The sequence below is a fragment of the Lynx canadensis genome, chromosome C1 (genome assembly GCF_007474595.2).
Source record: "Lynx canadensis isolate LIC74 chromosome C1, mLynCan4.pri.v2, whole genome shotgun sequence".
Lineage (NCBI taxonomy): Eukaryota > Metazoa > Chordata > Mammalia > Carnivora > Felidae > Lynx > Lynx canadensis.
In genome coordinates, this window is record NC_044310.1 from 5,078,987 (window position 1) to 5,094,039 (window position 15,053).

Consider the following 15,053-nt stretch of genomic DNA (forward strand, 5'->3'; position numbering starts at 1 on the left):
TGATCTCTGAGAGCTAAGCACAGCGCCCCCCGTCCGGCCCACTGGGGATCTTGGGAGCCTATTCACAGTCAAGGTTGCAACATAGAGCATTGGCCTGGAAGCCGGCCTCACGGTGAATGCCACACCGGGTGAACGTCACCCAGCTCTGCCCTTCGGCAGCTTCTCCCTGCAAAGCAAGGGAAATGTAATCACTGCTTTGGGGTGGTTCTGAACCCCAGGAGGGGGCAAAACTAGGAAGCCAGCAGGGGGTGGGAAGTTGGGTTTGGCTCCCTGACCTCGCTCTCTCCCTGTCCGCTGGGTGACATTAGAAGTCACAGCCTCTCTTGGTTCAGTGTTCCCACCTGGAAGTGGAAGGCGATGGCTAAGTTGGCCTGGACAACCCCTAAGTTTCTTCCCACCTCAAGCATCTCTGTTCCGAGAGAAATACACAGAAGAGTCCAGGAGGCCCTTAAGGATCTTTCGTGCACAAATGAAAGTGTATAAAGCATCCAGATGAAGAGTTGAGCAATAATTATCAGAGAAGAGTTTGAAAGACCTGAGGTCATCTGGCATGGGTTTTATCCGGCTGAGGTCTAGAGATGACCCCCGTGGCCAAGGAGAATCCCATAGATTCCGACCGTGTGACAGGATGTGGGTGGGGTGGGTATCTCTTTGAATTCATGGGCACTTAAATCACAGGATGTTTTTTGAGAAATGTAGATTTATTTTCTTCCAGCACTTGGAAGATAGTCATGACTGGACAAGAATGACCCGGGTTTAGCTCATCAAAACCCCTCCGGAGGCTTGAGTGCCCCCTGGAGCTTGCTGATGCCTCCTCAGGGTCTGAGAAGAATTTCCTAACTTTGCCTCGATGGGCTCCTATCTTAGAGGATTACACCTCCCAAATAAGAAACGTCAGAGTCCATTTGGTCCTGCTCCCCCTGCAAGTTCTGTGAGATCTTGGGGAAAGTTTGTCTGTAGCCATACCGAGAGACCAAGTCATGCTGGCTTAAGAGGTCATCATGACCATACCTGGCAGTTTGGACCAGCCAGCTGTTATTCAAATGCCTTATCTCTTTCACTCTGTGCAGCAACCTCATGGGGCGGGTGCATTACCGCCTTCCCCCCTTTTATAGGTGAGAAAACTGAGGCACAGAGATGGGCTTGCCCAAGGTCCACAGCTAGGAAGTAGCTGAGCCCAGACTTAAACCCAGGCAGGCACGATCAGAGCACACCTCTGGGTCGCCCTGCCTCACCATCGCCTTCAGCATCAGATGGACCTGGGTTCAAGGCGGCGCTTTGGCGGGAAACCTAATTATTTTCAGTTCATGTTCCTTGTGTGTAGAGATGGTGACAACTAGTCCTTGCCTCGGGGGGTTGTGGGGAGGATCAAGTGAGTTAAGGCTAAGTTTTGAAGCACTTAGCACCCGGCGCCTGAACATACACAGTGCTGAATAAATGGTAGCTCTTGGCAATCATAGTGATGGCTGTTGCTATAGTAACCAGAGGACAGTCTGAACTGTATAATGCAGAGAGGCGTGGCTTAGCAAAAGGAAGGCGTATCTGTCTAGGAGTTAAGGTTCTTGGTTGATGCAATGGAAAATTCAGTTTGAACTGGCTTCAGGATGAAAGAAAATTTGGGGGTTTGAGTTACTGAAAAGTCTTGAGGTGCGCTGGCTTCAGGCATGACTTGATCAAGGAGCCCAGTCAATAACATGGAGGTTTGGTGCCTCCTTCCCTCAGCTCTGCCCCCACATCAGCTTTCTTCTTGGCCTCCACGCGCTGGCAGCAAGCGATGGCTTCCAGGAGCGCGAGGCTTCATTATCCCAGGCTCGGGTCCAGCAGGAAAGAGCAGCCCTGCCCCCTAGAGGCTCCAGCCAAGTCCAGGGATCAGCTTGATCGCCTCTTGTTGGGACTCCTGGACAGTCCTCATGACCCAGAGAGTGCAGGGCTCCAGCTGGCCAGCCCCCGTCACATGTTCCATCCCTGGACTGAGTCAGAGCGAGGTGGTTTGTTCCCTAAAGAACATTTGGATACTTTTATCGCAAGAACACCAAGGCAGTAGAGTTCTATTCGGCTCTGCCTCCCATTAGCCGTGTAGCTCTGATCAGATCATGTGGCACCTCAGAAGGGGCTCATGTGGCCAGTGGGGATGGTGTCACATGCCCAGCGTCCTCCAGAGCCATTGTGGAGAGCAGATGGACAGGAAAGGCTCCAGAGCACGTCACATGCCTGGATGATTGTTTGGTGCCATTGTCATCTGATGGGGTTGACTCACTGCCTAATGGGGCACGGTTCCGAGCGGACACACCAGCGCTGGGAGCAAGACTGAGGCACGTGTCCTTGGAGAGGAAGGGACAGAGAGGGGAGGGCAGCGGGTTTGGCTTCCAAGTCTTCCAGGAGCTCATGGCCAAGTCTCAGCCAGAGGCTGGTGAGAAGGGGATCGTGTGGCTCCAGTGAACAGGAAGCTGTGTGGCCCGTGGATATGGCTTCTGGGAGGGGAGAAGTGTGAGGGGTGGGGACGGCAGCCCTCGAGACCTGAGCACCAGGCATCCATGCCACCAGCCCCCCTGCTTCCCCCGCGGGCCCCATGGAACCAGGGCCACAAACCCCGAGCAGGACCCCTGCCCTAGAGTTCTGTGTCCCAGCAAAAGGTCCCAGGCATCTTACCTCAGGGCCGGCTAGAGGGATTCTTGCTGTGACTTTCAATAAATCAAAAAGGAGTTCAAGGTGAGAGCAAGAGAAAAACCAGCGATCTCATTCAAGCTCGGGCCTTGCCAACGGCAGTGTGACAGCTGCCTGCATCCCTGGCAAGTGTGAACTGACCGGCACATTGAGCACTCCACTGACACGCTCAGCCCTGGACACACCTGGTGGGTGCCCCCTGGGTCTGGGTCCCAGAGAGATGACCCCCAATGTTCGGGTCTCCTGCCATAACCCACCCAGGAGCTAATATCGCCCGTTTAAAAAAAATCTATTTCTACTTTTCAGCCCATGTCCCCCTTGGGATAATGAGTCTCATCCGTTAACTGCCCGCTGTGCGGAGTTTGTGCTAAAATTACCTTCCTGAGCTCCAGGGGGAACCCTTATTCTTAGCATTTGGGGATCTGGTGAAAAAAAACACACAATCCACACATTTACCTTCTCCCCTTTCTGACCTAAAAGATTGAAACCGCATTTCCTCTTGGCTCTCGTCTTTCTGGCCAGAAAAATCCTCACCTTTGTTTTCCTGTGGCCACTGCTCTTCCTCCCTCGCCCCTGCACCCACTGTTCTAGATCATGAAGAGCCTTTGCTGTCCCTGCTCTTGCTCCGCGGTGCGTCCAGCTCACCAGGCTTGGTCATTTTGTCCCAGCAATGACTTTGGACATTGGCGTCCGCGAGCCCCAGGGGTCTCCCTGGGTTTGCCGAGGGCACTCGGGCCCGCCAGCCGCCACGGCCGATTTGTTTTACTCTTCCCGAGCTCATGGCTTTGCACTTCACCCACAGTGGGCTCCATCTGTCACTCTGCACCCACTGATACAACCTCGCAAGATCCTCTCAGGACCGATCACAAACTTGGGGTACTTTATGGGCACTCGGTCACCCATAAAAGCTTAGTGTCATCTGCCGATGAGATTTTGTTGAGCGCTCCTTCCCTCAAGTCATTTGTAACGACTTTAAATAAGGCAAGGCCGGGCCCCGAGCTAGTGTGAATCTCGTGGCTTCTACGCGTCCAGAAACCTGCCCACACACCCCACCGCACGGGTACAGTCAGCAGCCGGGTCTTGCTGCACAATAGAATGTTCTCCACGGCAGCAGCCAGCCAGGATGGCTGGACCTTCTAGGGGCTTGTGGGGCGAACCTTCTCAGAAGCTTCCGGAAAGTCAGGGCAGGTGGCATCCCTGGCGCCTCTCGAAGCACACACACACACACACACACACACACACACATCTTGATCTGCCCCCGGGGAGAATGGGAAGTCGTCTCCCTGTCCGAGTCCCCCAGGTGTTCAGGATGTGGCCAGGACCGTGCCAGGCCCGAGTTCCCACCCACGGTGTGTTTCCTCTACGTCACCTGCAGACTGAAGGGGGCAGCACAGGCCGGCCCCTCAGCCAGCGCGGTTCCAGGAACTGCGCACCAGGTGGAAATTGTTTAAGTCTATTCCCACGACTGGAAAATTCTGGTAATTGTGTAATAACAACAGCAGCAGCAGCAGCACTCAGCAATTACCCAGGGTTTTTCATCTTCAGATCACTTTACCCACATTAACTAATTAAGTCTCCCAGCCTCCCTCCGAAGCAGGGAAGGGCTGCGGCCGCAGACTCCCCCCGGTGCGCGCGCTGGCTTAATGAGGGCAGCCTAGCTGAAGGGGCGCGGGGCTCCCCCAGGGCCGCCGGCCTCTGCCCCCACTTGGAGCAGGATCGGAGGCCCCACGTGGGCCCTCCTCGCTGGGCATCACCCCAGGTCCCCCCGCCCTGCCGAGCCCTAGCAAGGAAGCAGAGAGCTCGGCTGTGTCCACCCCCCCCTCCCCCGCCGACGCAGCGCTGATGCGGGGCCTGGCCCCCCCGGAAGTGCAGCCGACAGTTGGTTTCACCTGTTCCTGGGCACCAAGGCCCCTCTTTCTGTTCCTACTCCCCCAACTTTCTCTGTTTTTGTGTCTCCAGCCACCCCCAACTTTGGGGACCTGCGTCTTCCCCCAGTCACCAAGTGCTCAGCTCCTTACCGTCCCCCTGCCCCACCTCTCACCTCTGCCTGAATACAGTGCGTGTGCTGCGGAGGCTCTTGATGTGCAGACAGGGACTCTGCTGCCTTGGCCCTGCCCTGAGGAGCTCACAGACCAGCTCAGGAGCTAGGACTTCCAGCCTCACCCCTGTTCCCACCAGCTCCCGGCACCCTGCATGACCCAGTCAGGCTCCCTGGACTCGTGTGTGCTATGTCGTGGACAATAAGCGGGCAGCTCCCGCCCGGGGCACTGAGGCTGTATGCACAGCCCTCCACACACACACACACACACACACACACCCCGCCTCTGGCCAGTCCCCTTGGAGCCCAGGGGCCAGGCTGAGAGGAGGCGTAGGACTCAGGGCTCGGTTGAGCTACAGCGTCCTGAGCAGTGACCGTCTGCACCCGTGGGTTGTTGAAGGATCAACCCAACCGTGGGGCGTGAAGGTGGGGTCCCACACACAGCTGACGCTCCGAAAGCCATCTTTACAAACAGAGGTGCCCACTGGGCGGTGTGTGCTTGGGGGTACGGGCACGTTCCCGCCTCCCGAGGAGCAGAGATGATGTAAAGTGTAGCAGTTCTGCACACGAGGGTTCTCTGCAGCAGGGAGGAGAGAACCGGAAGGGAGGGAGCAGCCGGCAGGAGACCCGGGCAGCCAGGGCCCGCCCACCCTGGCCCTTTCTTGGGGAGCACACTTAGTGCACGTCTTCCAGACGGCATGGCCCTCACCCCGCATGCTGGCAGCCCTCGGCGGGGAACGGAGAGGGTAGGACGGGAGCCCGCCCAGGGCCCCATGACTGGCCTCCCTTCTGATGGGGACTCGGCTTTATCCAGAGCAGAGGACAGGTGCCAGGCTGCCCAGGGCCGCCGGAGCACGGGCGAGAGAGGATTTTTCTCTGCCTTGCGGTGTGGTGACACCCCCAGCCCTGAGCTGCCTGGCGTCATCATTTATTCATTCCCTGATAAATCCTGCCCTTCTTTCTGCCGGCTTTGCACTCCTGTTTTATGGGCATCTACCCTCGTTCACTAAGCACCCAGGTACAGGGAAGGCTCTGCCTCTTAAGAGCAGGCTCGTGGGGCTCTCCGGACCCGCCTAAACGGTGCTAACAGGACAGACGCAGCCCTAGAATGGGCTTGTGGCGCGCACAGTGCTGATTTACTCTCTGCCCCCGCCCCGGGGCTGGCAGCGCGCGGGTCCACCCCCCAAGCACCAGCGGCAAGTGGGGAGGTGTGTGGCACTATTACATGCTATTATGACTTTCTGGGTAATGTACACATTTTCACTATCACACAGCCTCTCTCCTTCATTTTTCATGAGAACTGGCACGAGATTAATGACTGAGCCACAGAAGAAACGGAATGCCATGCCACTCTGATTTATCGACCACTTAGCGTTGATGAAGCTGCAAACAAGAGTCAAACAGATGTTGCGGCTGCATTTTTCCTTATCAAAACCAACAGCTTTTTGCATTTTTAACCACTTCTTGCGCTGCTGTCCTGCTTACTCCACAGAAGGGGGTGCTGGCTCCGGGCCTCCCCCTTCCCATGGAGGTGGAGGAGCCCGGGCGGGAGCTGGGGGGGGGCCTCCTGGCACCCGACAGTGGATAGAGTCCAGCGGTGGCCGAGAGGAGGACAGGAGACGCCCCTGGGGCTCTGGCTCTGGGCAGCGTGGGGCCCCGAGGTGGGCCTCTGGCAGAAAGCTCATCGCTGCCCCTTCAGCCCACTCCAGGGCCTGTCATACAAATGGGGGGCTCTGCGTGCAGCAGAGGCAGCCCAGCTTCCCCCTGCAGACGGGACCCCACCTCCATCCTGAGCCCGGAGCAGATTACTGAACCCCCTCACCACCCGCCCCCTTCAAATCGGCAATGTCGGTGTCCTTGCATGTGAACACTGGCTGTGGGTCAGGCCCATCCTGAGCTCCTTAGGGCCTCTCCTCTCTTGACCAACAAGGTCAAGTCCAGTCACACTCCTCCCCCATCCTAAAGGGGAGACACAGAGGTTGAGCCAGGTCAAGTGCTGGCCCATGCTGGACACCCATCCCTGTACCCTACCTTGTACCTCTCAGAAGCCAGAAGCCACGCAGCCGTGGTGGGTGTGGGAGCTCTCTGAGGACTGGGAGAAAGTTTGGCACCCCTCCCCAGTCACTGCACCACCCCACCCACCCGTGGCTGCCACCAGCTTGGGCCTCCCACGTGTCTGCTGTGCCTCCTGGTCTGTTTTTCTCTTTCCCTCTTCCTCCCCTCCTCTGCCTCTCCCTCCTGCCTCCAGCCCTGGCCTGAGGTCCAGTCCTCCACGGCGGGGAAGTCGGCTTCTCCCTGGCAGAGTCTCCACTAGGGAAGCCTGTGGGTGTCATCAATGAGGCATGGCCCACCTCCACCTGCTCGCCCCGGGGAATGAGGGTCCAGAAAGCTGTAGTTGCCGCAGGGGCTGCTGCAGATTAATCTGGATCACAAGGGTCACTGCTGCCACCCTGCTGAATAGCGGCCACCCGCACAGGGGGAGCGGGGACGCTTTCTTGTCCAAAGCGGTCTTCCTCTCTCAAATCCCATCACCAGGCATTAAGAAGATTAAACGGGCGGTCATGCTTTCTCCCCACTGCCCGTCCAGCATCTCCCCCGCCTGCCTCTCCCCCCAGGACGCCAGTGGCCCAGTGACCCAGGTCAGGAGGGATCGAGCCCACGTTTGAAGGGGACACACAATCTCCCACCCTGGCCCCCCTTCTGCCCCAGTCTTTCCAAAAGGAGGCCCCACCCCGGGTTGAGAGAAGAACTTTGGCCATGGTGACTGGGCGTGGGGAGAGCCACACACACAGGGTGCCAAATCGGGGCAGGGATTCGTCAGTAACTCGGATGTCAGGTGAAAGCAGTTCAAATACCAGATGGGCCTAGGGCCAGGCCAGGGATGGCACCCAGGGGGAAGGGGGCAGTTCTTGGCCATCTGAAGCCCCAATGCCCCAGAGACTCAAGCAACTGGGGGCTGGGGGACTGTCTTCAGTAGCTGCTGACAGTCATTGCCTCTGGGTTTGAACTCTATCAGTGGCTCCCCAACTCCGTTCCTGAGAGCACTAGGATCCCGAGAGGGGCCCAGGCCTATGCTCAAATGAGCTTGGAAAGCCTGTTTACTGCAAAACCTATGAGGCTCTTCTACTCAGGGTGCCGTAAAGACTCTGACAAGTCCTGCAGTAAAGAAACCTGTGTGACTTTGGCAAAGCTTTCCCTTTCCAGAACATGTTCAGATAAAAACAGGAGTGGCACTGGGTCCAGAGGCCAAGGGCTCCTGGGCCCCCTCAGGTGCTGCCATCCCACTTCCAAGAGGGCGGACTCCTCCTCCTCCTCATCCCCAAACTCCTCCTCCTCCTCCTCCTCCTCCTCCTCCTCCTCCTCCTCCCCCTCCTCCCCCTCCATCTGTGTGTCCCTCAGGAAGACACGCATGGGGATCTCCTGGGTAGGTCCCAAATGCTGAGTCACCAAGGAAGAGACAGCTGCCCTCTGAGCCCCGGGGGCAGTTCAGCTGCCCCGCACCCTCCGCACACGGCAGGTAGTGCCAGAGCACCTGCTGATTGCCAGCCCCACTCCGGGCTCGTTCATGCCAGCCACGAACGAGGGAGCCCGGCCAGCAGAGCTCACCCATCAGGCCAAGCCATCGTTGCTCAGAGATGAGACATGGGGGTGGGCACTGAGCAAGAAGTGGAAGTGGTGAGGCGTGCCGAGACAGTGGGGGTGGGGCACTCGTTTGATGGGGTCGCAGAGTAAGGTGTCCGCGAGGAGGTGGCGTTGAGACTTCCAGGACGTGAGGCACGGACCGGAGGGAGAAGAGCCGGGGCGAGAACAGGCCATCTGGGGAGTGTGCGGCCGGGACTCATGCTGTAACCATGTCAGGGACATGGGCTTCCTTCACTGGGCCAGGGAGCTGCCTGGATTACAGGAGCACGGCCGCTGGCGTCAGAGAGCGGGTGGGGAGGGAGGCCAGAGGGGGAGTGAGGAGGCCTGGGAGGGCCCACGTGGCCGGGGGAGCAGGGTGGGTGGGAGAAGTGACAGAGCTGGCTGACCCGCCAGCTGTGGAGGGGGGAGGAGGTAAGGAGAAAGAATGATCCCCCGGGGTTTCCACCTGCACCACTGCGGGAGGGCAGGGCCCGAGTGGGCCAGGTGTGGTCCGTGGACGTGGGGCTCTGCCACGTGAGCCGGGGGTGTTTTGGAAGCCCCGACAGGGCAGTCGGACAGGTGGGCCCGGAACCAAGCAGAGAGGCGGGGCTGGGGAGAGAAATCCAGAATCCTCGCAATACGACGCTTGTGGGGCCGTGAAGCAGGAAGAGGTCACTAAGAAGGGAGGGGACAAGGCCCGTGGAGGAGGGGGAGTCCCCAGGCACCAAGAGGAAAATGAGGACAGAGGGGGCTGCCACAGAGGAGACGTGCGTTTTAAGTGGACAGATGCCTGCAGCGGCACTCTGGTCAACTCTGCCGGGAGATGTCACAGTTTGGTTCGGTGCGGGGTCTGCTCCGGCGGCCCTTGGTAGTTAGCAGGGCAGGACTTCCGTCCGTCCAAATGGGACTTCAAACCTCTCCGAGGCCCCTGTGGGGGCTCGGCAGCAGCCTGGCCGGCAGGGCAGGGGCACCGTTTCCACGTGCAGGTGAGGAGCTCGAGGCATCCCCAGGAAGGGATGGGCTCACCTAGCCCACTGCGCTTTCCGAAAGCTTCTGGAACTTCTCTGACACTCTTATCCTCAGCTTTCCCCTCCACAGCCACAGACCACACCCATAGGGCTGCCTTCCCCAGGCCTCTGACATTTGGGAAGGGAAGTCATCTTCAGGGTCATGCTCTCTCTGGGGGGGACCGGCCTCAAGCACCCTCATGGGAGTTCTGTAGCCCAGGGAGGAGCCTCTGGACAGGACCCCCGACCCACACGACCTGACCTGGGTGGTAAACCCCAAGGAAACATGCATGCAGCCCAGTAAGACGAAGGAAGGCTGGCTCCACGTCGGTCCAGAACCCAGAGTCCTGCGGGGGGGGGGGGGGGGTCCCAGAGCCAGGGTGTGTCCTCGGTGGGCCCCCCACCCCGAGCCGGGCATGGCTGAGCGCTTCTCCAGCCTACCCTGCGTGGCCAGCGAGCCGCTCTCGGCCAGGATGTGACACTGCTATGAGCACTCCATGAAGCTGATGCATTGGGACTCTATGGCTAATATATTTTTCTGCCAAAACCGCCCAATAAAATGTACAACTAATGAATAAAATCGCAATGTTGCCAAGAAGCGATGTGTGCCCCAAATTTCCAAAAATACTTCAATCACTCTCTGTCTTAAAACCAGCCCACGCCAGGAAGTCGTCACTTAGAATTCAGGGCAGCAGATTCAGCAGCAGGAACCCCAGGCCCTAGGATAGAATCTGTGCTGAAGACACAGACGGTAATGCTGCCTGCTTCCCGTCCCCTACTCCCAAACCCAGACGCCTTGAACCTTCAGGGGCTGGTACTTTCTCCCCAGCTGTATCAGGGCCACTGAGAAGCACAGGCCCAGAGCAAAGGCTCCCAGGAAGGGGACCTACACATTGGGCATATTCCTTGGTCCAACGGGAGCCATGGTGGATCTAGAATCCCTAAGCCGGTAGTTACAGATGTGGGGTGCAAGGACCACTGGATCTGCGAACCCCTGAGATGCAGGGCTGATGTGCCTTGGGCAGTGTCTGAAGCTGGAAGTGGAATGTCCACAGCCTTCATCAAATTCTCAAAGAGGTCGGGGCGCCTGGGGGCTCAGTCGGCCGAGAGTCCGACTTCGGCTCAGGTCATGATCTCACGGTTCATGGGTTTGAGCCCCGCGTCGGGCTCTGTGCTGACAGCTCGGAGTCTGAAGCCTGCTTCATATTCTGTATCTCCTTCTCTCCCTGCCCCTCCCCTGCCAGCGCTCTGCCTCTCTCTCTCTCTCTCAAAAATAAACTTTGGGGAAAACAATTTTTCTTTTTTGTAATTCTCAAAGAGGCCTCAGACCCAGGAACAGGGAAGGACCAGTCTTGCCTCTTAGCCTCCTCGGAATGCATTTTGGGAAAGACTTCTCTGCCCTTTGTAGACCCAGAAAACTGGAGCCAGATGTCGATGGGACACAAGTCTGGGAAGACTGTCCCAAGACAGCCTGATTCAATTCTACAAATGATAAATGAACACCAGTCATTGCCGGATATTATCTGTGCGGTTGGGGAGATGAAGGAGGGGGCAGGGGCACACAGACCATGAAGGCACAAACCTCTATCTGTAGAGGTACAGAGGGCAAGGTATCAGGGGGTGCTTCCTGGAGGAGGAGGTGATCCTCGTGCCTGTCCTCAGAGAACAGATGGAAGCTGGTTTTGCAGAAAGGCAGCTGGGGCCTGAAGAAGAGACAGAGATTCCTGAAAGTGGAGAGTCCCAGGCAGTCTAGCACCCAAGCTGGGGCTTTGGATGCAGGGTGAGAGCCGCCCTTTGTTCCCCAAGCCCCTGCCTGCCTGCCCTCCCGCCGCCTTGCCCCCGCCACAGCCTCCCCCAGGCACCCAGGCCGAGCTCAGCGGGGCTGTGGGGCGGGAAGCCGCGGCCCTTTCATCTCGCAGGTGGCTGGCATCCTGGCTCCCTCCCGCGGGGACCAGCTCCTGTTCCAGGGCTGGGATCAGAGGAGGCCCCGGGTGGCCTGCCGACCCCTGCAGACTTTTGATCCTTCCCCTTTTGCTCAGTGGCGGGAGCTGCCACCTGGCCAGGCACAGGCTCAGGCAGCAGCCCCTCGTCCAGACACGACCGTGGGGAGCCAGTGTGTCGATAGGAAGAACACAGGGCAGGGACTTGAGTGTATCACCCCATTTCTCCTTGGCTACCCCATTCCGGTGATAAGCATAACATATCTACCCAACCCACCCACCTTGTGGGCGTATGGCAAGCAGAAAGTGAAATATGAAATGGGAAAGCACTTAGCCCAGGCAAAAAAGAGGCCACCAGATGTCTCGGCAGGACCTGATTTTTGGAGTCAGAGCCCTGGCTTCCAGCCCGGGCTCTGTCCCTCGCCAAGCACAGGGCTTTGGGCAAGTCACAACTTTGCTCCAGTCTGCTCATTGTAGACGGAGGGCGCCCTGCCCAGCCTTGCCCAGCCCAGCCCGGCGGGCCAGCCTCCCCGGCTAGCACGGGCACCAAATGAGATAATGGCTGGAAAGTGCTCTGAAAAGAATAAAGTGCCGTGCCGATGTCAGGGATTATCATTATTATTAAGGAGCATGATTACCGCAATCCAGAAAAGCTGCCATTAACGAGAAGGCTCCTGTTCGTGTTGATTTAATTTCCTGGTTAACTGAGCGTTGGCAAGAAAAAAACTCTATGTTTCAACCCTTATTGAAAATCTTTTTAAATTATGCCAGTCTATTCTGTTGCCCTGGTCATGGTGCAGTCTTGGGTCTTTATTTATGAATGCATTGATTGAGTCACACATTTATTACTCTCTCTGACCATATCCAAAAAGGCAGCCACAGACCGAGCCTCCTCCGTGCCTGGGGTCCCAGGACTTGTGGTCGGGTGTCCCTCGGAAAAGAGCAGAGGAGACAGGTCTGGGGAAAAGCATGGGATGGAACCTTCCACGTGGCTTTTTCCCTGGTTCCCTGGGGCATCTTAATATATTGTCATAGATTTCCTTACGGTTTAAGCGATACTTTCTGATTGGGGTAGAAGGAGTTTCTGGATTTATCCAGATGCATTACCAAGTGATATGATTGGGTTGTTCTTTTCTTTCTTTTCTTTTCTTTTCTTTTCTTTTCTTTTCTTTTCTTTTCGCTTCTTTTCAACAAACCTGTCAGGCCTGATGTGCCCAAATAAATGGCCTTGCCTTCTGGAAGGCCACAGAAAGCCATGGAAGGCACATGCTCTTTGCAGAGAAGTTGCTGTCCCCACCAAGTCTCCTCAGTGTGTCACTATCAGAGCCGGTGGTGGGCAGAAAGGGACCGAGGGCGTTTTGAATAGACTCTCATGGGAAGAGGCTGACCCATTTCCATAGAACCATCTGGGGACGAAGTGAGCCCTTCACACGCAGAGTTCTTTCTGTTCTTAAGGCTTCGCAGGAGGAGTTTCCAGAGGCTCTCCTGGTGCCCAGAAGTAATGTGTTGAGGGGGCTTCTCATCCAGGGAGAAGCCCACAGGCTGAAGGGCACAGGGGCGTCTGGGAACTCTGTTTCCCCCGGGGAGGAAGGGGGTAATGATGCCTGTTGGGGTGGACGTCCAGCACGCTGTGATGAGGAGATGCGTGTAAAGCACAGAACAGGGGTCAGTGCTCCTGGGCAGCTGTTGGCATAAAGTCCCAGATGTCAGACGAGAGATACGTGTGGCCTTGTGTGTGGTCCTTGGTTACACACAAATCAGCCCATGTGGTTCTCATTGGGGGTGGTTTTGTCCCTCAGGGGGCAATGGGTCATGTCTGGAGGCACTTGTAGTTGTCACAACTGGAGAGGGGGCAGGGTTTAAAAGCATCCAGTGGGTGGAAGCCAGTGCATAGGACAGCCCCACCCCAGAGAATGATCCGGTTCCAAATGTCAGCAGTGCCCAGGTTGAGAAAGCCTGGTGTCGGGACGCTCAGCCTGTCTGCACCTGCTGGGGGGCACCCTTGGATGGGCTCCATGCCTCCTTCATGCTGCCAGTCTCTGTGCTCTCCCCGCAGAACCCCGACATCGTCCTGGTGCACTATCTGAACGTCCCAGCCATCGAGGACTGCGGGAAGCCGTGTGGCCCCATCCTCTGCTCCATCAACACCGACAAGAAGGAGTGGGCGAAATGGACGAAAGAGGAGCTCATTGGGCAGCTGAAACCCATGTGTGAGTAGCTGTGGCCCACCTGGCCCAGGGCCCTGCGCTGGAGGCCAGGCCAGCACCCAGCAGGCGGGGCAGAGGTCCCCGGGGGCCGTCCTGCTCGGGCGACAGCGAACGTAGCTTTTCATAAGCGTCACCCCCACCCTACTCTCGCTTGATCCTCTAAGCCCCCTACACGGTGGCCAGGGCACAGAAGGTCAGCCCCACGTTGCAGATGACAAAAGCGAGGTTCAGAGGCACAAGGCCCCGTAAGCAAGGAACAGGGCCACGAGAGCCCTGCACTGCGGCCTCCTGGGCCACAGACGGGGGAGCAGTGGCTGTCCGGGGACAGACAGAGGAGGGGCTGGCCAGAGCTGGCCTGCCTCCAGCCCCCAGCGCATCTGCTCCTGGACACGGCGAGGCTCCGGCCCCAGCTCCCAGACTCGGTGGCATGCAGATGACCGGAATTAGCTGGGTTTCATTTTGTCAGCAAAGTGATGTTCTCTGAAGCATCTGTCAGGTGCAGATCACTGAATGCGGAACACCAAGTGAGTCTGGAGAGCTGGGCAGTGGCCGCTGTCTCGTTTCCATGGGCAGCCGCTGGGGGCTCTCGCTGGCCTCTCCTGCCGCCTGGACTCAGGAAGCACAGACACAGGTCTGCCAGACCCGTGAAGGCCCGTCCAGAGCACGGGGCCCAGGGCTCTGGGACACCAACCTCTGAGGCTCAACGCAAAGATGTGTCATCATATGGGACCTCAGAGAAGGGGTCACCGGGTCCCTCAGAAACTGTGCTACCCTTGGAAGGGGGGCTGCAGGGAAGAAGCTGATGGACAGAGAGCAACTGAGGTGTCCTTTGCTGGGGGGCCGTGAGTGTCCCATCACTAGGAGTATCCGAGCCGAGGCACGATAGCGTCCGCAGTGACCAGCTAACCCTGAGAGTCCCTCAGCGCTCAGATTGGGGGGTCACCCCCCATTCTCAAAGTGGGCCGGAGACAGGAGATAAAGGGAAGGGAGACCCCCAACAGGCCGACGGCCCAGCCGCCCAGGCCCTGCTCCCTGCTGCCAGGAATCTAGAACTAGGAGGCCCAGGGGCTTCCAGGGCTCAGGCTGCATCCCATGGAACCCTCCGGAACCGCAGGTGTAACACACCCGTCTTGTTTAAACCTCCCGGTGTCCCCAGGGTGGGGGGCTCTCCCCACCTTCCTCTGCTCACCCCACCTTATCCACATGCAGTCAGCATACACGTCGCCTCTACCGCAGGCCCTGCCCCCCACCACTACTGGCCCGGCCTCACACCCCACCCCCACCACCCAGCTTCCTCGGGACCTCCCAGAAGACATCAGACTGAAGTCAGCCTCCCACGCTTAACCAGAAGGGGCCGCTCTAGCCCCTTCAGTATTCTGCACAACACCCAGAAACTTGAAGGACGTAGAAGCTAATCCCCAGGAATCGTTCCTGTTCTCACCATCCCTCGGGGCCCTGCACAGCACTGGGCACATGAAAGGCCCCCTGTAAATATTTGTGGGATGGTTGAGTGGAAAGCGTCTGGGCCCAGCTTTGGGCCACTCCCCACAGGGACCTGAGCAATGGACAGAGGCCC

The 15,053-nt window shown here is 58.0% G+C and overlaps 1 protein-coding gene across 7 annotated transcripts in view; it reads left to right on the forward strand.

Annotated features, from left to right (window-relative positions):
• LOC115522343 (calmodulin-binding transcription activator 1) overlaps nt 1-15,053 on the forward strand; it is a 563,939-nt gene that overhangs the window by 443,211 nt on the left and 105,675 nt on the right. For all 7 annotated transcript variants that reach the window (XM_030328136.1, XM_030328139.1, XM_030328138.1 and 4 more), the window contains exon 4: nt 13,327-13,480. In XM_030328136.1, coding sequence (XP_030183996.1) covers nt 13,327-13,480 — 154 coding nt within the window. The remainder of the gene's footprint in view (nt 1-13,326; nt 13,481-15,053) is intronic.